The sequence below is a fragment of the Mustela putorius genome, unplaced genomic scaffold (genome assembly GCF_011764305.1).
Source record: "Mustela putorius furo isolate JIRA1106 unplaced genomic scaffold, ASM1176430v1.1 tig00003853_pilon_pilon_pilon, whole genome shotgun sequence".
Lineage (NCBI taxonomy): Eukaryota > Metazoa > Chordata > Mammalia > Carnivora > Mustelidae > Mustela > Mustela putorius.
This window is the reverse complement of record NW_025422005.1, coordinates 54,838,856-54,860,534: the sequence shown is the minus strand read 5'-3', so window position 1 is coordinate 54,860,534 and position 21,679 is coordinate 54,838,856. Positions and strand designations below refer to the sequence as shown.

At 36.1% G+C, this 21,679-nt stretch overlaps 1 protein-coding gene across 1 annotated transcript in view; it reads left to right on the top strand.

Moving 5' to 3' along the window:
• The first annotated feature begins 11,938 nt into the window (after positions 1-11,938).
• Positions 11,939-21,679, top strand: part of CUNH1orf141 (chromosome unknown C1orf141 homolog) — a 53,770-nt gene continuing 44,029 nt past the window's right edge. The window contains exons 1-3 of the mRNA XM_045064708.1: positions 11,939-13,249; positions 14,355-14,508; positions 19,412-19,503. Of these exons, the coding sequence (XP_044920643.1) occupies positions 19,429-19,503 (75 nt within the window). The 5' untranslated portion in view covers positions 11,939-13,249; positions 14,355-14,508; positions 19,412-19,428. The remainder of the gene's footprint in view (positions 13,250-14,354; positions 14,509-19,411; positions 19,504-21,679) is intronic.

Below are 21,679 nucleotides of genomic sequence, written 5' to 3'. Positions count from 1 at the left end.
CCTGAGTTTAAATCCTAGTTCCTCTACTTACTAGCCATGTAGCTGTGGCCAAGTCTCTGTTTCCTCATTTGTAAAATGATCTTAACAATAGTACTTACCTCATAGGCTTGTTTTGAGCATTAAATAAGGTGATGCACATAAAAGACTCTGCCTGGGACAAGGTAGGAACTCAATTAATAATATCATTATTCATATTAAAATGATTTCAGTATTTCATTCTAATGATCAGGTGAAAGGGAAACGGCTGTGGGATGGAACACGTTTGGGAAGGATATACATTATCTTCTGGGGGCACCTCAGTGACTCAGTAGGTTAGACCCCTGCCTTGGGCTCATATCATGATCCCAGGGTCCTGGGATTGAGCCCCAAATTGGACTCCCTGCTCAGTGGGGAGCCTGCTTCTCCCTCTTCTCACACCCCTGCTCATGCTCTTTCTCACTACTTCTTTCTCTCTCAAATAACTAAATAAAATCTTTTTAAAAACAATAAATTACCTTCTACACATGTTGAATTTGCAGTGTGTGGGACCTCCAGTGGAGATGTTTAATAGGCAATCACAAAATAAAACTGGAGCTTTGGGGAGAGATAAGGCTAGGAATATAAGTCTAGGAATTGTCAGTAAGTGGAAGGAGATGATGAACATTAGTTAAGAATGAGATTGTTTAGGGGAAATGACTAGGCTGAGGGAAAATAGAAGTTTGGACATAGAACCCTGGATAATAACAACACTTAAAAAGTGAGGAAAGAAGGAAGAGCCCAGTACGGAAAACACCTAATCAGTAGGAGGAAACCAAAAAGGAAGTAGAAGTTGAGTGTGAGAGTATGTCAGTCCTTTAAGAATTAATAACAATTCACCAATATTTAATTTTACATTTAGTTCAAAAACAAAGGTGGTGTTTTATACAAGCTTTTAATTACATTTACTTAACAGGTTTTTAAATGAATCATTGTAAGTAGATTAAGAAGAAATGTGAGTATAACAAGAATACAAAAAAAAAAAGGTTATCAGCATTTATAATTCCTGGTCAGCATTTTGGTTAGGAAAACAGCTCCTCTCTTACTGAAAAGAAAGATCTTTCTGTTTCTATAAAGAATGCCAATATAAAGAGAAAAATCAGGCCTCAAGTAGCAGCAAAGAGTAAAGAGACATACAAAGAAAGTGGGTTAAGTATTAATTCAATAGTTTCAGTGAACTGTAATAGTAATTTTGTGACTGTAATAGGTGTAAAAATGGTCAGGGCCAGGGATAGAAGGGAAGCATTCGAGAAAACCTTGCTGAAAACCCTACAATATAGTAGTAGTAGCTTAATCTCCAACTGGAAAAGGGCACATTTTGAGGAAGTTGTTTTGTAACCATTATCATGACATATTTGTGTCACTTCAAGTTAGTCTTTTCTACTCTGTCTGCTTTCCTTCCTTTCTTTCTTACTTCCTTTCTTTCTCTCCTTCCTTTCTTTCTCTTCTCTTCTCTTCTCTTCTCCTCTCTTCTCCTCTCTTCTCTTCTCTTCTCTTCTCTTCTCTTCTCTTCTCTCTCTTCTCTTCTCTTCTCTTCTCTTCTCTTCTCTTTTCTCTTCTCTTCTCTTCCATCTAGACTTTGCTATATTGCCACCAAGTGGTAGGAGGATGTATACAAGTAAGCAAATATTTTTCTCTTCACTTTATTCTACCGAGATATACTTCTGAAACTGTGTTTTATTTTGTTTGTTTGTTTTTTTAAACTGAAGTAAAACACACATGCACAGACACACATGGTATTATTTATTGGTCCCTATGGCCAAATCGGTTGATGTCCTGTCTGTACTCATTCCCTCAGCCTTCAGGTCACCTGCAACTTCATGGAGAGTTCCTTTATATGCTAATAACATCTTACCTCAAGCATTTGTGTCCCTCTGCCTGGAGACTTTCTCTGGTCTCAAGTATGAGCTCAGCCCATTTGGGGGCAGAGTGAAAGTGACAGGGATATAAAGACACAGAATAACCATTAATCGGTGAGCGATGAGTGTTGCAGATAAATACCCTAGCTTCCTTACCCATGGAAGAGACAATTCTGTTGTGAGCTCTACATCAGTTCCATCTGCTCTCAGAGCTACCCAGGGGTAGCTACCCAGTGTCCAGGAGCAGTGACCCCATTCACTACCATATTAACTTTTTTTCTTTTTTTGTTTTACTTCCCCATCATACTTTATAGGGTTACTTGCTAAATAAACTCCTTATACTTGCTAAATAAACAACTTATACCAAAATACTCCTTATGTCTTTGCTTGTTCTCCTTTTGGGAGAACCCAAATAAGACAGTGGAACCCTTTATAATGATCTTTATATTTTCATTAACTATTCACCTTTAATTTTACTTTTGAAGCAAAAATTCTTCCCACCATGGTATCCTGCTATGTTACTCATTTTCAAACAATCTAAAGATTGTTTATCTCTTAGCCGACTATCAGATTTGTCTTGAGTCACAGACAGGATATTCACTCTGCTTGGCTTCTGCCCATGAAGTTCATGTATAGCTTTTGATTCTGTTATGTTGTGAGGAGCAGTAGAAAGATCCTGGCTTTGAAAGGAAAAGGAAAATTAACCTCTCACTACCTAAGTAAATTTGTCAGATTACTTTATCTGAGTGTCAGTTTTTTTTTCATCTATAAAAAGGAGATAATAATACCTCTTTCCTAAGCCTGTGGGGAAGATTGAATGAGGTTACGCCTTAACACAGTCTCATTAAAAGTGGTTTATTCCTTAATGATATAACGGACATAAAACGTACCACACACGTCTTTGCTCTTTCTCCCTACCCTCCTTTAAAATTTCACCTTCTTTCTCTACATGGTACCAAAAAGAAAATAACAAAAGAGATATCTACAACAGTCTTATTTGTATCATAAAACCTTCCATGATTATTTTTCCTTATTTATACATAATTTATTTGCTCTTTTATCTCCACCCCCTCCCATTCAATTTGTTCTACTCTCTCTCTTTCTTGTGTTCTTTCTACCTTCTCTACCTACATTCCTCTGCCCACCTTTGACTGTGGTTTGTCACTGGTCTGTGAGGACTATAATAACATTTTTCTTGTTTAGTTTTAAAGTATTTTTTTATTAATTTTTTATTTTTTATAAACATATATTAAAGTATTTTTTTCAAGTAGTTTAAAATACTAAGACTTCTGAGAACATTTAAAAAAAAGTAATAGAACCCCTTTGCAAAATTTCAAAGAAAATGTATAAATTTTTAAAAAGATTTTATTTATTTATTTGACAGAGAGAGAGAGAGAAAGAGCATAAGCCGGGGGAATAGAGAGGGAGAGGAGAAGCAGGCTCCGGCTGAGCAGAGAGCACGATGTGGGGCTCAATCCCAGAGCCTGGCATCATGACCTGAGCTGAAGGTAGACACTTGATGATTAAGCTACTCAGGTGCCCCCAAAATGTATAAATATTGCAAAAATCATGTTAAACTTGCTTTCTATCACTGTTCTACAAAAGTTGAAAACCTGATTTTAGAATTATAAGGTTCCCAACATTAAGGTAATCTAAGCAGGAATTCTATGTTCAGTTCAGCATTAGAGATTCTATTTTAATTCAATTGGTTGTATCCTCACTTATTTTTGCAATAAAAATATTTATATATTATTTTGAATCATAGGAAAAATTAATCTATTATTTCTACTCTGGGATACAATCTGTACGTAGGAGTCCAGCAGTCAAAATTAAAATGTCTTGCTCATTTCAGAGTTCTCCTGCAGATTATATTGTATTTGTAAACTATCTTGGAGAGCAGACTAATTGGGGAGGCTCCAGTTCTTATTCCCAGAAGCGAGTCTTGGGCCCTCCCTCAAGAAAAAGTGCCTCAGCCTGAAACAGAGAACAAAAGGATTTTAAAAGGGTTTGCTCGCAAAGTATCAACAATCTTTCTTTTGTTTACTTTCAGCTTTTTATTTTTCATTGGTTTATCCTTTACTTTTGAAATCATTAAGTTATTATTGTATTTAGCTTTATGTACTTTTGTAAAAACTTTTTTGAATGTTAAATGGGAGGACATTTTAATTTTTTATTTTAAAAGGCTTTAGGTTGTTCAAACCTCACAAAAAGAGGCCATATTGGCCATATTGAAGTCTTAAAATAAATTTTTGGCTGCAAAACTAATACATATTCCTATGTATTCTCTATGTGTTAGTTTCTGTGCATTTAGAAAATATAAGAGTGTAAAGCAGTAAAAATATTCCAAGGTATAATTATACCACCCTAAGATAACCATCTTTTAGGACATTTTATCACAGAATATTTTTTGAGAACAGAGGCCCATACTTTATTTTGCTAAGAAGAAAATAATTCTCTATGTAAAGTCTTACTATATGCTTTCTTTAACTAACACAAATATAAACATTTTTCTATGTCATTAATGCCCCTTTATATCACTTTTAAGAAATGCATTATATATAACTTCATATGACTAGTCAAGAATTTAGACAAGAAAATGAAAAAATAGTAGTAAAGATTATAGGTTTTGGAAACAAATATAACTGGACTTCAATTCTGAATCTGCAACTTAATAGCTTTATGGTTTTGACCAAGATGCTTAATGTATCTGAATCCAATTTTTAAATCTATAGAATAAAGGATAAGTGAGACAATGTTTGTGAAACTAAGTATACCATTTGATAATAAATAAATAATAGATTATTATTGTTTAATTATATAATTATTTAATTATATAAAATTATTCTATTTTTAATTTTTCATACTGTTATAAAGACTTGTTACATTTATATCATTATTTCTAATTCTTTGTGATTTCTATGATTAATTTCTAAATATAAATTTTTGGAAGTGGAATTATGGGACCATAGGTTATATATTTTTAAAAGTTTTCTGTAAATTGTAAGTTACCATCCTAATAACTTACTCTTGTGCCCTCAGAACATATGAATATGTATTTCTCTGCTCCTTTCTCCAACTTACCAATATAAGGGAGAAATTCATATTTTGTTGATTTAATGCACATATATGCCTTTGAATAGTTTGTTGATATTAAAAATATAATTAATGGTCACTTGTAGTTATTCTTTTGCAAATAGACGGTTTATATCTAACACATATTTTGTTTTCAGTATGGTATTTGTCCTTTTCTTAATGATTTGTAAGATTTTAAGATACTCTGTGTTTACATATATTGGGCAGTTTCCCAAGTTTAGTATGTTTTAAAATTTTGTTATGGTGTTTTCTAATACGCAGAAATTTTTAATATAAAATCAGATCTAATAATATTTTACCTTATATATCACATTTTTGCATGGATATAGACAAAACATTTTAAGATGCTGTGTAAAAGAATGTGTTTAAACTTGTAGTCTTTAATAGGAGGAAAGGATTTATGGAGAAAAAGTCTATGATTTAATAACTGAAATATTTAAGAATATGTATTTTCTTAAACTATAAAATCAAGTGCAGGCAACAGTTTTGAATTGAGTTGTGTGGATTTTGTGGGGAAAGGGAAAGGGCTAGGAGCACAGAAACATAAGGAAAGTTTTGAGTATTTGCCTTTTGCTAGGCACTGTGTTTGATGCTTCAGATTGGTAAATCCTTTAATTCTCAGATTAGTCCTATGGGATCATTAATCTCCTAACTTTACCATTTCCATTCATTTGACAAATATATGTTGAGCATAGTATCAGTTTTTAGATTTCCTCTTATACAGAGTGAAAAAATAAATCCAAACTAGTTTATGTGCAAAGAAAATTTATTTCATCACATAAGCTGACAAGGTCTAGCATCAGTGGTAGTTTTGCCCTGGGCTCAGATGATACCTCCAATATCTATCTATCACTTTGTTTCCTCTGGATCGGCTACATTTTCAGACTATTTATGGTGGCCCCCAAAGCCAAAACGGACTAGGAGAAGAGAGAGAATTTGCTTTCCCAGAGGCTCCATATCCCAGAACTGAATTTTCCGGGTCTTAATTGACCTCACCTGAGTCATTCCCCTTTTCCTGAGCCAATCATTGTGGTCAGAGTTGTGGCCAGTGGTCTCATTGGCACTGAACAAATAAAGTGCTCCTCCTCTGGAGCCACAAAGTTTAATAAGTTCTTTTAAAGTGCCTGTGCAGGGGGAGCAGCATGAACAAAGACATAGAGATAGAAAAAATCTGGAACATCTGAAGAATTCACATTAACTGGTAAGGTTGTCACTTTGTGTACAATAGGTTATCTGAAGAAAAGCTGGAAAAGAAATCAGAACTCAGTTCAATGTAGATAAGACTCAGATGATGCAAGTTTCCATATTCTATGCTGTGTAATTTTGACTGTATTCTGAAGGCAATGTCAAGCCCAGGAAGGGAATGAAGGGAGAAGAAAATAGGAAAGAATCCGAGGGAATGAGTGGAGAAACAGGAGTTCGTAAGGGAGGATAGTAAGGAAATTGTCAGTAAGGCAGGAGAAGTAGTAGAGAGTGGGATCCTTGAAGCCAAGGGATGGGAACATTTCAAAGAACCAGAATTAATGTGTCAAATTCAAAACAAAGATCAAATAACATAGGGTCTGAAAGATGTCCATTGGATTTGAAAATGGAAGAGATGGAATAAAGGTCGATGATTAAGGGACCAAAGAGCCTATTATCTGAAAGAAGAGAGGTAATGAACTAAAGGGATAAGAGGTTGTGGTTAGAGATGATCTATCAGAGCTCAAGATTTTAGACTCATCATTTTAGAGGATAAAGAAAAAAGTAAAGGTAGCTTTAATCTGGTTATAGGTTAATGAGTTTAGAGACAAAACTTTTGTCTTCATGGGTTTAATATGGAAAGGAATACTGAGAACAGTCCTAAATTAGTACAAGTGGGAAATGGTTAGAAATTTTGTTAGTAAGTAGGTGTGCAGGGGCGCCTGGGTCGCTTAGTGGGTTAAAGCCTCTGCCTTCGGCTCGGGTCGTGGTCCCAGGGTCCTGGGATCGATCCCCACATCGGGCTCTCTGCTCAGCCGGGAGCCTGCTTCCCTCTCTCTCTCTGCCTGCCTCTCTGTCTGCTTGTGATCTCCGTCTGTCAAATAAAAAAATAATAATAATTTAAAAAAAAAGTAAGTAGGTGTGCAGAGATGTTTGGCATAAACCTCCTAAAAGGAGACCTCTCCAAAGGAAGAGAAATAATAATGATATGAAAGGGACAATAGGAAGGCTGAAGAATATTGACATGTCTCCTAGGCCTCATGGTTTTTGTGAGAGAACAGAAGATGGGGATGGGCAATCACAGGCTTTTCATCATTTCAGAATGGGTAAGTAAAAATTTAGATACTTTCTAAACCAAATGTAGTAGGTGTGTAGGAAAGAATTTATAGTCAAGATTCCCTTGCCCAAAGAGAAGTTCTGGCCTTTGCCCTTTGCTATTCTAGTAGGTAATCTTTGGGTCCTAGGGATGTTGTGCTTGATAGAATGTCTTTGTTTGCTTGGGGCCTTGGATCATATTGAATAGTCTAGTAGTGTAATTTAGAGTGGAGGGCTGGCCACACCCATATGTTTTAAGGTGGGCGTTGGCTGCTCCAGAAGGACCAACAATGTGACCTAAGGTGGGTGTTTTGGGTCAACATGGAAACTGAGATTAACAATGTAGGCAATCAGTCAAATTGATGAAGCCCAGTTAAAAACTCTGGCTGCAAAGCTTAGGTGAGTCTCCCTCACTGACAGTACTCCTTATGTATATATACATTCACACCAAGAGAGTAACTTGTCCTGTCTCATCAGGAAGACAACAGAAACTCTGCATTTAGTCCTTCTCCTTCCTACACTCTGCCCTATGCACTTTTTCCCTTGGTTGGTGATTCTAATCTGTATAGTTTTCCTGTAGTAAACCATAATCCTGAGTATAATAGCTTTCAGTGAGTTCTGTGGGTCCTAGCTAATTACTGAACCAAGGGTTTGAACTTGGTGGCAGAAATGAGTGTGGTCTTGGGAACGTACCCTCTAACTTTGTGGTTGGTCTGCACTCTTTGCAGGAAAAAGTCTGCAAATATTACTTTCTTTGCTTTCTTATAGAATTCAGTTTATATTTTAAGAAATTGTATACTTTTGCCTTTTTTTTCTTTTATTAGAAAGAGAGTACACAAGAGGGTGGGGCAGAGGGAAAGGGAGAGAGAGAGAATCTAAAGCAGGCTCCATGCTCAGAGCAGAGCCCAGTGCATGGTTTGAGCTCAGGACCCTGAGATCATGACCTGAACTGAAATCAAGAGTTGGGTGCTTAAATGGCTGAACCACCCAAGTGCCCCAAGAAATTGTATACTTTTAAAATGAAACCATGCATTAAGCTCTTTTACTCAGTATTTATCTGTGAACAGGTTCATGATCTCATTCAGTAATTTTCTGTTGAATTTAACAGAGAATTCATTTTGATTATTTTAGTGTACATTTTACTGAATGTTTTTTATTAAAGAGAAAATATTTTTCATTATATTAATTGTTACTAATTACATGATGTTGGGGGAAGTCATATAATTTCTTTGAGTTTTATCATTTCTAAAGCTCAAGATAATACTTTCCTCATAGATATTAATTAAAGATTACATATTAATGAAAGATGAAGGATGAAATGAGATATGACATTAAAAATTTCTACTGTAACTTGTGACACAAAGTATGCATTCCATAAATACTAACCAAGATAATGGCAATATTCTAAGAACTTTAATAAGATTCATGCTTTATAAATTTTATTGATTATAAATTGGTGAGTAGCTAACATTCTGAATTCAGTTCTCCTTTATTTAAGAAGCTAATGTCACCTTTGTGCAAATTTATGAGCTGAAGTCATTATATTAATCTTAGGCAAAACTCTACAATCAACTAGATTCTAGTTATGGATTCCCTACAAATCATGTACTTGAATGTACATGGTTTTAAAATATGATAGAATTAAACCACTGTACTTTTTATTATTGTATTTTTTATATTTTAAATATGTGAAATAAATTGATTCCAATGTTTTCATGCATTGACTATGAATAACAATGTCTACCCAAATTTTGATTACTACACAGTAAAAGCACATTTTTTGCAAAATTTCTCCCATTGCCACTAGCATGGACTTGTGTTGGGATGTCAATGCTATTTTTAAAAACTTTTATTTCTATTTCATTTTGCATAATGAGCTGAATTCCTGAAATGCTTACCAATGTAACTCTTGCCTAACAGCTCAATTAATATTGTAGAAATGCTCCACCATTCTCAAATGAAGAACATTTTCAAGTCAGTCATTTTTTAATTATGATTCTGTGGTGTGTACAAATGGTGTGTGTGTGTGTGTGTGTGTGTGTGTGTGTGTGGTGAGGGTGCCCAAACCTGCTATCTGACCAATAAAATACACAGTGATCTTACTATTTACATAGGCAGCTTCTTAATATTAAGAATGAGAATTTTGTTGTTGTTGTACTCTTTGTGTCCTAAGTCATGAAAGCAGCTCTTCAACAAATTTTTTAAATACAGGCTGCTGACTTCTATTCAGACCTGCAGGCTGCAAGGAGGAAGATTTAAGCTTCTTTTCATAATTTTGTGTTTCCAGGAAAGTACAAAAGGAAGGAAGGAAGGAAGGAAGGAAGGAAGGAAAGTGAAGTTACTACTCCTAGTCCCTTTATGCTTGATTTTTTCCTTAACCTCTTTATTCTTCTGCTCTTTCAGCATAGTTGTTCTTGTATCTGTAATATAGGTGAGTCACTTTAACTTTTAGTGATTTAAGTGTGTGGGTGCACCCTCTCCCTGGAGAAAGAAAATTGACCTTTTCAAGGTAGGGAAAGTTCTGGAAATTTTTGATGAACACAGGATGTGTTGTAACAGGACTGGAGGTGGCAGGGTGGGGAGAGAAGAACCAGCAGAACTAGAAGAGAAAAAAAGAAAGTAGAGGCAGTGGTATTGGAAGGCCAGAAATTAAAATTTGTGTGAAGATGGGAGATGAACTAGAAAACACATAGTTTTATTAAATCTTAGGCTCTTTTTGTTCCCCCAGTCAGTGCAACTGTCTCCAGCTGTACCTACTGAGAGAGAGAGATTGAGGAGATGTGAAAAGTGGCATGTGTAATGCTGGGCTGCTGGGTTCTCCCCACCATGGTTTCTCAGGTGAGTGTAGGATGGGGGTGGGAGGCTGGTCTGGGGCTCTTCCAGGTTCCTAGAAAACAATCTTTGCATCTTCTGTACTTAGTATTAAAGTATCTTACCATTTGCCCCTAGTTTTGACTTCACATTAAAGGACAAAGGCACAGAGTGTTTTAGTTGGGCTCCTTATTTTCAGTACCCCCCACCCCCCTACCCAGTCCAGGCCAGCTGGGGGTGGAGAAACCACCTGGAAGGTGAACCTGGAGAGGGGTTGGAGGTGGGGGGTGAGCACAAGGTGTGACCCTGCTTGAGGGGACCTGACTGGTACATCCAAACTTGCCAGACAGAACTAACCTGGAATGGGATGGTAAGAATTGATCACTTTTGCAATAATTGTGGAATTTTGAGATTCTCCTGATTGTTGTCTGATTGGTTTTTCACAATAATACTCCCCAGATCCTGTGAACATATTTTTTTCCAGACTTTTATTTATTTTATTTATTTTTATTTTGGGGTAACTTTATTTATTTATTTATTTTTAATTTAAATTCAATTAACATATAATGGTGTTATTTATTTCAGGGGTACAGATGTGTGATTCATCAGTCTTATATAATACCCAGTTCACATTGCAACACATGCCCTTCCCAAAGGCCATCACCAGGTTACCCCATCCCCCCCACCCCCTCCAGCAACCCTCAGTTTGTTTCCTAAGATTAAGAGTTTCTTATGGTTTGTCTCCTTCTCTGGTTTCATCTTGTTTAATTTTTTCCTCTCTCCCCCTATGATCCTCTGCCTTGTTCTTAATTTTTTAAATGTCCTTGATATTTTTCCTTAGAAGCTTCCTACCCAACGCCAAGTTGGTTATAGGCAAATTTTAGTAAAGTTTCAAAATGAAGAGTAAATTTTCTCTCCCTCTCTTATAACAAAAAGACAAGGAAATTATGTGGTATAGATCTAAGCACATGGGCCATATTTAATAGTTACATCTTCTGATAGTGAGCTTTCAAATTAATTCTCATGATTTGTGGGCTATATTAGTTTATAAACGCTGCCATAACAAAATGCCAGAGACCGGGGGTGCTTAAACAACAGAAATTTATTTCTTTCAGTCCCAGAGGCCCGAAGGTCAAGATCAAGGTGTCTACAGGGTTGATTTCTTCTTAGTCCTCTTTCTTTGGCTTGGGGATGGCTGCCTTGCTATGTTCTCACATGGTCTTTCCTCTGTGCATGATGTCTGTGTCCTAATCCCTTCTTATCAGTCAAATGGATTAAGGTCTGGTCTAATGACTCCATTTTCACTTAGTGACTTTGTAAAACAAAGGCTCTGCCTCTAGCCACATTCTGAGGTACTAGGTATTGGGGCTCCCAAACAGGAATTTTGGTGAAGCATAATCCAGCCCATAATTATGGACCACTTCTCAATGTTTTAGACTTAGAAAAAAGGATTTTCTTGTATCTGTACTTGAAATGTGAGGTGGAGAAATTCAGCCTGGTATCTCATTAAGTAAAATGTAATTATTGAACGGTGAGTTCGATGTGTGGAACACAGTGTTTGGTGCGTGTGTAAGATAAAAGCACAAGATAGACGCTTTTCCTTCAAGGAGTAAATGTTTGAACCAAAAAAAACCAGATAATGGGAGAAATTTTTAATTTAAACTTCCATTTTCTAGATAATTGCTCAGTCACACTCTTTATGTGTTTGAGGCCCTTTTGGTTTTCCTGAGTTCTTCCTTTAATAGGAGACATTTAGAACTTGCTAAAGAAACCTGTTTAGCAGAGCCTATTATGTTGGAAGCATTAGAGTTTTTTGTTTGTGTGCTTTCTGAATTTTCTTCAGTACCAAAGGTGCTAATTTTTAAAAATGAATTATTGTTCTTAAAAGCAACTTTTTAGTTTGATACTGTTATTTTTAGTATGACTCAGCCTCTGATGTGCTTATAATATTGGCCCTGCAACCCTGAAATTGTTCATTATGCAGATAAGTCTTCACATCAAGTTCTGTGGGTGATTTACTGTAAGAACCACTGAGAATTTCATTTTGTCCTAGTTGGCAAGTTCTCTGTTTCATTGTGTTCTTTTTTTTAAAAACTGTCATTACTGAGCCAGTAACTGAGAACATAAATCCAAGTTTCCTTTGGAAATAATTTTACTGAATTTAAATTTGGCAAGAAACATATTTTATAATCATTCACTCAACTTCATGTTTCATACCCAGTAAATCATCCTGAATTAACATTATCTATTAAGATAAACTGGGATTACTCTCCCTAAAATGATATAACCAGAGATGCCTCCAAATTAAATTGTACTTTTCAGATCCCACTTAGGTATAAAATCCTTTACTTGCTCCTGAGATTCATAGGTGGGTAATCATTGTTTTGCATGAGCTTTCAACACAGTGAGGAGGCAACTTGTCAGAGTGAATTTCTGTAGCACAATGTACCCAATTCTATGGTGTAGGACAAAGCATGATAGGAGCACACATGAGGAAGAGACTGTCACCAAGACAAGGAATACAAGGATGTCAAGGAAAATTTCACAGAAGAGGTAGCCTTCATACTAGGATTTGATAAAGAGTAGGCTTTCGACTGGAAGGCATGAAGAAAAAACATTGCCAGGAAAAGGAAAAGCATGAGTGAAGAATATACCTGCGAGAAAGGCAGGAGGCATCCAGGGAATGAGAATCATAGCGTTTGGCAGAAGAAGACTGGATATGGTGGAGATTAACTCAAAAGGTGAACTGAGCCAGATCCTAGACTGGCTTTTCTTCAAATATCTCATATGTCATCTGAAAAGTTTGCATGTTATTCTGTAGGTAATGGGGACCTAGTTAAGGTTTGGTCAGCAATTCAGTGTCATCAAAAAGACAACTCTGATGGAATTAAGAATCAGTATTTGAGGGATAAGGAGGAAGACTGGGGCAGGAGAATAAGGGGCAGGAACTAAATGGAAGGAAAAGTGAAATCTGAAGCCTGGGAAAGACAATGACAATGAAACAAAAGCATTAGAACAACAAAAACAAAAGGATCAGAAAAGTCTTGTTCAGTTGGGATCAGTATTGCTTCACTGTTCATGGAATTGTATGAGAGACTATTGACCCTTCTAACCCCAAGATTCTATGAGTTAGGCTTCTGTGACCACATAAGAACACTACATAAGAACAGAGAGTAGAGCATTTTCCTACAACTGTAAGTACATATAAGAACTCTTCAGATATATCTATACATATTTTAGAAGTGAGATCATCTCTCCTGTCCCAGTTAATGTATTGGTTGAAAGGGGGATCATTAGATCTGTTTACTTGAGCACAACCTAATGATATGTTTTTGATGTATATCCAGTATGAAGATATGGTAATGTTTACCAGGGTTGTTTCCCTAAGGCCTGCATACTTGTGTGTGTGGTTTTTTTTTTTTTTAAGATTTTATTTATTTATTTGACAGACAGAGATCACAAGTAGGCAGAGAGGCAGGCAGAAGAGTGGGGGAAGTAGGCTCCCCGCTGAACAGAGAGACCGATGTGGGGTTTGATCCCAGGACCCTGAGATCATGACCTGAGCCAAAGGCAGAGGCTTTAACCCACTGAGTTACCCAGGCCCCCTATAGTTGTGTTTGTAAGACACAGTTTTAGTTTCTGTTCAGTGAACTCAGAAAAAGATTTTTTTTTAAAAAAGAATTTGTATTTATTTATTTGAAAGAGAAGAGCATAAGCTGGCAGAGTAGCAGGTAGAGGCAGAGGGAAAAGCAGTTTCCCCACTGAGCAAGGAGCCAGACATGGGGCTCAATCCCAGGACCCTAGGATCATGACCCAAGCCAAAGGCAGTCGCTTAACATACTGAGTTACCCAGGTGCCCCAGAATAAGGTTTTGGTATAAAATTGAGAAATAAAACTATGAAAGAACTAGAGAAGGAAAGGAAACATAATCAAATGACATGATACAGAAGATACTGAATTGTGGGATTAAAATAGAAGATACTAAATTGCTGAATAAATTCTCATTGTTTATCAAGTTCCAAGGAGTTTGTGTAGTTATAATTTAAAGAAATACACCGTGAAAAAAGTAAGCAGACAGTTAGACATATGGCAAGGATGGCAGAAAAAAATGAAATGATATTCAGGTGGAAAACATGCATTTTGCAGCATTTATAGGTATCCCACATGTCTTATTCTTAATAGGGAAGTGCATCATTACTGGTTTTTTATTTGCCAAATATTGTATGTCACTTATATTCATTCAACTGAAACTTATAACGACCCAGTGAAGTAGGTTGTTGTCTTATTTCCATTTTACAGATTGAACAACACAGAAAAGGGGCAACACAGAGAAGTTAAGCAATTAGCCCACAGTCACACAGCTGATAAGTAGCAGAGCGAAGGACTCCAGACAGTCTGACTCCAAAGTCCATTTTCTTAACCAACATGTTATGCTACCTTTCTGAGTTTGAAGGTGGGAGAGAAAGTAATGCTTTTAAATGCTATAGCTTAATCTAGAAGAACATCAACAGGACTTTGACAATTATTTGTGTTAACTTATACATGTAATTGGCAGTTGAAAACTGTTGTAACACTTTATATTTGTCCATTTCCTTTATGGCTGATGGTTATTTCATTCATATTGTTAGGTAACAGGGATGCAAATATTAGGCATGGTTCCTGCTTTCAAGAAACACATGGTCTAGAGGAAGAATAAAATAAGATTATCAAATGGTTTAATAGAGAGTGATTAAGAACTGGGTTAACAATACACATAGACTATCATGTAAGCACAGATATTGGACATTTAAATCATAGTGTATCAGAGAAAGCTTCCCCGCAGAGATGTTATTTGTGTTGGGTCTTAAGGGATGAATAGAACTTAGAAATACAGGGAATGGAAGAACAACTTTGCAGGCAATGGGAAACAGCAGAAGCCAAGCAACCAGTAAAGAAAATACAACACATTTGAGGAACTGCAAGTTGTTCTTCAGGACCAGGGTATCATGTATACATGAGGAAGAAGCAGATGAAGTTAAAGACTTGGAGGCCAAACCATGATTCTTACATGAGAAATCAAGAAGCTTGGCCCTTTCTCCTGAAAGCTGTAGGGAGAGATTGAAGCCTTAATCAGGGAGGTGTGTGTGTGTGTGTGTGTGTGTGTGTGTGTTTTCTTGAGAAAATAAGTCAGACAAATGTGAAGGACAAAATGGAAGATAGAATGGATCAAATGTATACACATATTTTGGAACTATTGCAATAATCCAGGCAACAAGTTATGGAACCCTAAACATAAGCAATAGCAATGTGAATAGATATGAGGAGAAAAACTGAGAGGATATGTAATATGTAGCGAACACAAGATAAAGATTGTGTGCGTTTAGAGAGGGGATGAGAGGGAGTTTTTCCACAGAGTGGTGACCAAATCCTGGTTTGGGGAATAGTTGCATCAGAATGGCTTTAAAAAATAGTTTTTATCTTCCCCTCCATAAATCCTGACTTAGCAGGCCTGGGGTAGCAATGGGACATCTGTACTCCTTGGAAATTTCTGAGTTCATTCTGCAGCAATAAGGATTGTTATTGCAATGCCTAAGTTTATGGACTGAATGCCCGTAAATATGAGATAATATGATAATAAAGGTTGAAAGAGACTTTTGACTGAGGGAGAAGAAGGATGTGGACAAGTTTACTTTTAGATCTAATTTGGGCTACCTGTGGGAAATCTGGGTTGAGTTAGGAATATTTGTTTGGAACTCAAAAGAGATTTTGTTTGAAAATAGATGGTGGTAGATGAAGCTATGAGTTTGAGAGGTCATCCCAAAGGATGTATGGAATAATGAAAAAGATGGTCTGAGCCCTTAGAAACACTAAGGATGAGGAACACTTCCATCTCTCAAGTATTTAGGGAGTGATTGGAGGAAGAAGGAATCTTCAGAGAGTAGGAAAATGGGACTGTTGTCTTAGAAACCAAGAGAGGGCAGGGTTTACATAGAAAGGAGTGGTCAACATGTATAAGAGTTATAGACATTCATATAAGGTAAAAAGAGCAGAAAAGCGGTCACTAATTGATAAGATGGTGACCCTGGTGGCCTATGAGAGTGGCTCTAGTAGCAGAGTATAGAAGGAAGCCAAATGATGATAAATTAAGAAGGAAAAGAAATGTAAGAAATTAGAAACCCTAAGTAAAGATGAGCATTTTAAGAAATGTGTCAATCAGGGAAGATGAGAGAGAATAACAGCTAGTCAGGTTAGGGGAAGAATTTTTTTCTTAAAACTAGAAGAGGGGGCGCCTGGGTGGTTCAGTAGGTTGGGGCCTCTGCCTTCGGCTCGGGTCATGATCCTGGGGTCAGGGATCAAGCCCCACATTGGGCTCTCTGCTCAAGAGGGAGCCTGCTTCCCCCTCTCTCTCTGCTTACCTGTCTGCCTACTTGTGATCTCTCCCTTTCAAGTGAAGGAATAAAATCTTTAAAAAACAAAACAAAACAAAACTAGAAGAGGTGTGAGAATGCTAAGGAGAAGAAATTGTGAAGAAAAGAGATTGACAGATTCCAGAGAGAGGGTGCAAACAGTGGAGGTAATTCTTTTGGGAGCACAGAGGTAATAGAGTCTAAAATACCCTGGGAGGGATTAACTATGGATGGGAGAGGCAACACTTCCATTAAAATTAAAATACAAGTTAGATGCAAATGGATGCAGATAAGACTTTGGCACAAGAAAGAGGAGTTGAAGAAGTTCTTACTTGCTGGTCTCTCTTTTCTTTCTTCCTTTTTCTTTAAAAAAAAAAATCTTATTATTTATTTATTTTATTTTAGAGAGGGGGGGCACTTACAAGCAGGGGCCAGGAGAAGAGCAGAGGGAGAGACTCTCAAGTGTACTGTACTGAGCATGGAGCCCATAGGTGCTTGATCTCACAACCCTGAAATCATGACCTGAGCCAAAACCAAGAGTCAGTTGTTTAAGCAACTGAGTCACCCAGGAGCCAGATGGTCTCTGTCTTCTTAGTGATAGAGGAAAGCCCATCTGCCTTGCGCAGGAAGATAATGTCTGCCAGAGGTAGATTTGGTGGAAAGCCTAGCACAGTATTTCTCAGGTAATGCAGTTAAATAGCCAAATGAGGAAATAACAATTAAATGTTTACCATCTGATGATAGTATATGGTCAGAAATAGAATTAAGTAGAATATGTGCTCATAGAAATAGAAGTATGAAGTAGAAGTATGAAACCAACATGCAGATTTAAAGTAGACATTAAAATTAAAAAAAGAATCAAGAAAGGACTAAAACACAGAGAGTTATATTGAGGAACATGTAATATAGTATTTTGTGTTAAAGGATTAGTTTTTAGTTTATGCAGAACAGTTTGAATATGTCGTTGTATTAGAACTGCCTGATGCTCCTTTGCTCTCAGTGTTTATTTGAAGAGATACAGCTAAGCCCTTGGTATTCTTGGTTTAATGATGAAAGCAAGCAAGTTAGTCTGTAGTGTTTCCTCACCTCTACTTTGTCCCAGGGCCATTTATCCATTAGAAGCCACTGGCACACTGCCAAAGACCTACGAAAACATTTGGAAACTGAAAAAAAGTATAGGCTTCAAAATATGAACTGCAAAATAAAACTCCAAAACTAAAATCAATAAAATTCTGTCAATTTCATTAATGGTCAAATTTAGTATTCATGAAACTGTCACTGACACTTAAAAATCATTTGTTGCTTAAGTTTTCTCACTTCAAGAAACCTTGTGACATGCACAGTGATTTGCTAGAAATCATACCATACCTAAGTAATTTACCATAGCAATATAATTTTAAATAAAACGCAATTCCTTTAAATTACAGCTGTGTGTGTGTGTGAGAGAGAGAGAGAGAGAGTGTGTGTGTGTATAAAAGGTGAAGATATCGTACATCCTAAAATGTCTGGTGTGATGTTGAAGATGTATAACAAGGACATCTTATTCTCTAAAAAGACCTGCTTTCTGTTCCCTCTCACAAGTCAGCCGTGTGCCTCAGTTGTCCCTTGTGTAATTTATCTCTTCCCAAACTGGGAAACCCATTCACTTCAATATTCTGGTTCTTGAAGTTATTTGCCTTTCTATTCCTTATTGAAAAATTAAAATCTTTGTCCCCAATAAAAGAAATTTTGGTGAGGAATATGGGAGCCTTCTCTATGCCCTTGAACTCACATTATGCTTTAAGGAAAAAACAGAAACCAAAATTCCTTCAGTTGTTTTTAGCATCTATGAGAGGACTGGTTCCTGGATTGGAGAAGACAACACATAGTATCCAGATAATCTAGATTCTCTTCTAAAATCTGTCCCGTACTCTTCATTAGGAGACCTAGAAAGTTTGAGGTAACTCATAATTGTGCTAACACACTTGCCTACATATTCCCTCTCCAATCTGCAACTTCAGGTTATATGGTTTGTTAACAAGGCAAATAATCCGCCTGCAGCCCCATGGCCCAGAAGAGTCCAAGAGTAGAAAAAAGAAACCAAGTACTAAATAATGAGAGCTTTTGGCATAGAATCCTTTATCCCTATCTTTTCATGCATTATTGTTTTAGGAAACACTGAATAACATATAATATCGGAGAAATAGCATAGATATTTTTGAGCTTGGAAGAACCAAGCTCTTTGGTTGACATTGATGTTCCTTAGAAATATTGAAGAATTCAGTACTTTCTGTGAACCAGACAATGTTTACATTTAAATGCCACTGGAGCATGTTCAATCCACTGAGCAAAAATCTAGACGGAGCCTTGGGTTAACGTTTGCCCCTACTCTACTCCTAGCTATTTGTAGTGCATTGCAAAGGTACTTTGTGTCCTGATGTCTAATATTTAGGTCCCCAAGCCTAATACGAGCTGCCTGACCCCAGATGTAATTTTCAGCAATCTTAATTGATGAGAGATTTTGAGTTATTAGGACAATAGGATTCATCCAGCTTGACAGCCACTCTCTCTGTGTGACTGATCACTTTCTAAGTGCTGTATTAATAGTCTTGGATCATTGACTAATTTAATTTGAATGCAATTAATTATACAATTGTGAACTCTTCACATTTGCTTTCATTAAAATTACATCACAACAAAAAGAAAATAGGTATAAATCAAGCCACGTGTCCTTGCTTCAAGTATGAGTCACATCAGACATTTTAACTTTCCTAAAGTCCACACACATCTGGGAGTTCCGATCATTTGACCTTCTGTCTAAAAAAAACTTGGATACCTCTATAATCCCATTTTTATTCCATAATCTATACAGTTCTCTTTTGTACCCCAAATAGTAATGTAAATCTGGGTCTCTTATGCCTAACTAATCAAATTATATGTTTAAATTTTATTTGTTTTCGAGATTTCTTCTCTTTTCTCCTTTTTAAATAGGAATTTACTGACAGAAAATGGCAGAAAAAATCTTAGAGAAGTTAGATATTCTGGATGAGCAGGCAAAGATACTCTTGGCCAGAAGAGCAAAGGTTTGTAAATGAAAGCTAAAATTAAATTTAATCATTAAAATATTATTATTTCAAATGTGAATGATTTTTAATTTTTAGTTAATGATGCATTAATTTGGAGATATAAGCTAATTTGTAAAAAGCAAATAATTATATTAGTTCAAAAAGTAGACCATGTCAGTGCATACTATAAAGAATTAATTAGATATACATGGTAACTTCTGGATAACTGCCATTTTTTTTTTTCTTTCAAGATTTCATTTAAATTCAGGTGAGTTAACATAAAGTGCATTATTAGTTTCAGGATAGAGTTCAGTGATTCATCAGGTGTATATAACACCCAGTACTCATTTCAACAAGTGCTCTCCTTAATGCCCGTCATCCAGTTACCCCATGCCCCCAGCCACCTCCCTTCCAGCAACTGTCAGTTTGTTCCCTAAAGTTAAGAGTCTCAATGGTTTGTCTCCCTCTCTGTTTTCCTCTTATTTTATTTTTCCTTCCCTTCTCCTATGTTCTGTGTTTTGCTTCTTAAGTTCACATGAGTGAAATCATATGGTCTTTGTCTTTCTCTGACTGACTTATTTGGCTTAGCATAATATTCACTCTAATTCTATTCACATTATTGTAAATGGCAAGATTTCATTCTTTTTGTTGGCTGAGTAATATTCCATTGTGTGTATAGAAGTATGTTTCTCTCTATGTATATATATATATCCATTCATCAGTTGATGGACATTTGGGCTCTTTTCATATTTTGACTATTGGATAGCTGTCATATTATATTAGGTTATAATGTATCTAAGGTGATGAAGATAAAAAAATCAAATAGGCAGTCAAATAGTAAATATGACTACTATAGTTCTCACTTATATTTTCTAACATATAAAAAGTTATTTAATTGGTTTATTAAAAAGAAGAAACTATTTGGTATAGTTACCAAATTAAAAATAAAACTCATAAAATTAAAAAAGGTGGGACTTTTATAAAATTCAATAAAAATATTAATAAGGAATATAGTTTTGGGGATGCCTAGATTGGCTCAATTGATTAAGCATCAAACTTGGTTTCAGCTCAGGCCATGATTCCTTGGTAGTGGATGGAGCCCTGCATCTGGCTCCCTGCTCAGCAGGAGTCTGCTTCCCCTCTCCCTCTTCCTTTGCCCCTGCCCCTCCGCCCTTATGTGCTCTCTCTCACAAAAGAAGTAAATAAATCTTAAAAAAAAAAAAAGAATATAATTTAAAAAACCAGGTTCTTAGCATATATGAGCAATTTAATTTGGTTATGCAAAAATTTGCAAAATAATATAGCAATGTGAGTAAATGAAACATAAAGAGCATCAAGTTTAAGAAATCAAGGAAAACAGCACAGAGAGGAATTCTAAAGTGATTGAACGTATTTGTGAACCTGAAAACGAAAATTTTGTTGCTTGAATAGAAATTTGATTTTCTTTTATTCAGAAAATAGAGAAATATAGAAAAAACAATAAATTCATTCTGTTATCATTACCCAAATTTTGAAATTGCAAACTAGGAGTAACTTACTAAAGCAACCATATTGGACTTAAGCACTCTGAAGTTCTTTCCTCTTTCATTTTTTGTTTAAAATGAAATGTACTTTAGAAAATATCAGAGATAAATCTATATAATTTGTCCTGAAATCCCCTTTTATATATGATTAGTCCTTGTAATTCTTACCTTTTACTAAAAACTTCCTTTGTGCAAAGCATTTCAATGCATTTTCTAGTTTTGTGTTACTATGCCCAATTTATGTGTTACTGAGAGAGGATTCTCTGGATATTCTTTTGAAAGTATATATAATCAAAATGTAAAACTTTTCTTATTTTTTCAAAGTATAAAATTAAAACATGCTTTTGGAAATAAGCAACATACAAATATATATAAAAGTTATACTTAAAGAGGGGTGCCTGAATGGCTCAGTTGGTTAAGGGTCTGCCTTGGGCTCATGTCATCATCCCAGGGTCCTAGAATCCAGTCCCACATAGGGCTCCCTGCTCAAGGGGGAGCTTGCTTTTCCCTCTCCCGCTATCCCTGCTTTTGCACATCCTCTCCCTCTCTCTCTCTCTCTCTTCCTCTGTCAAATAAATACATAAAATCTTTAAAAAATTATACTAATGGAAAATACGTAAAGAAATATTGTCTCTGGCCTCTTCACTCTTTCCTCTTGAGGCAAGCAACAC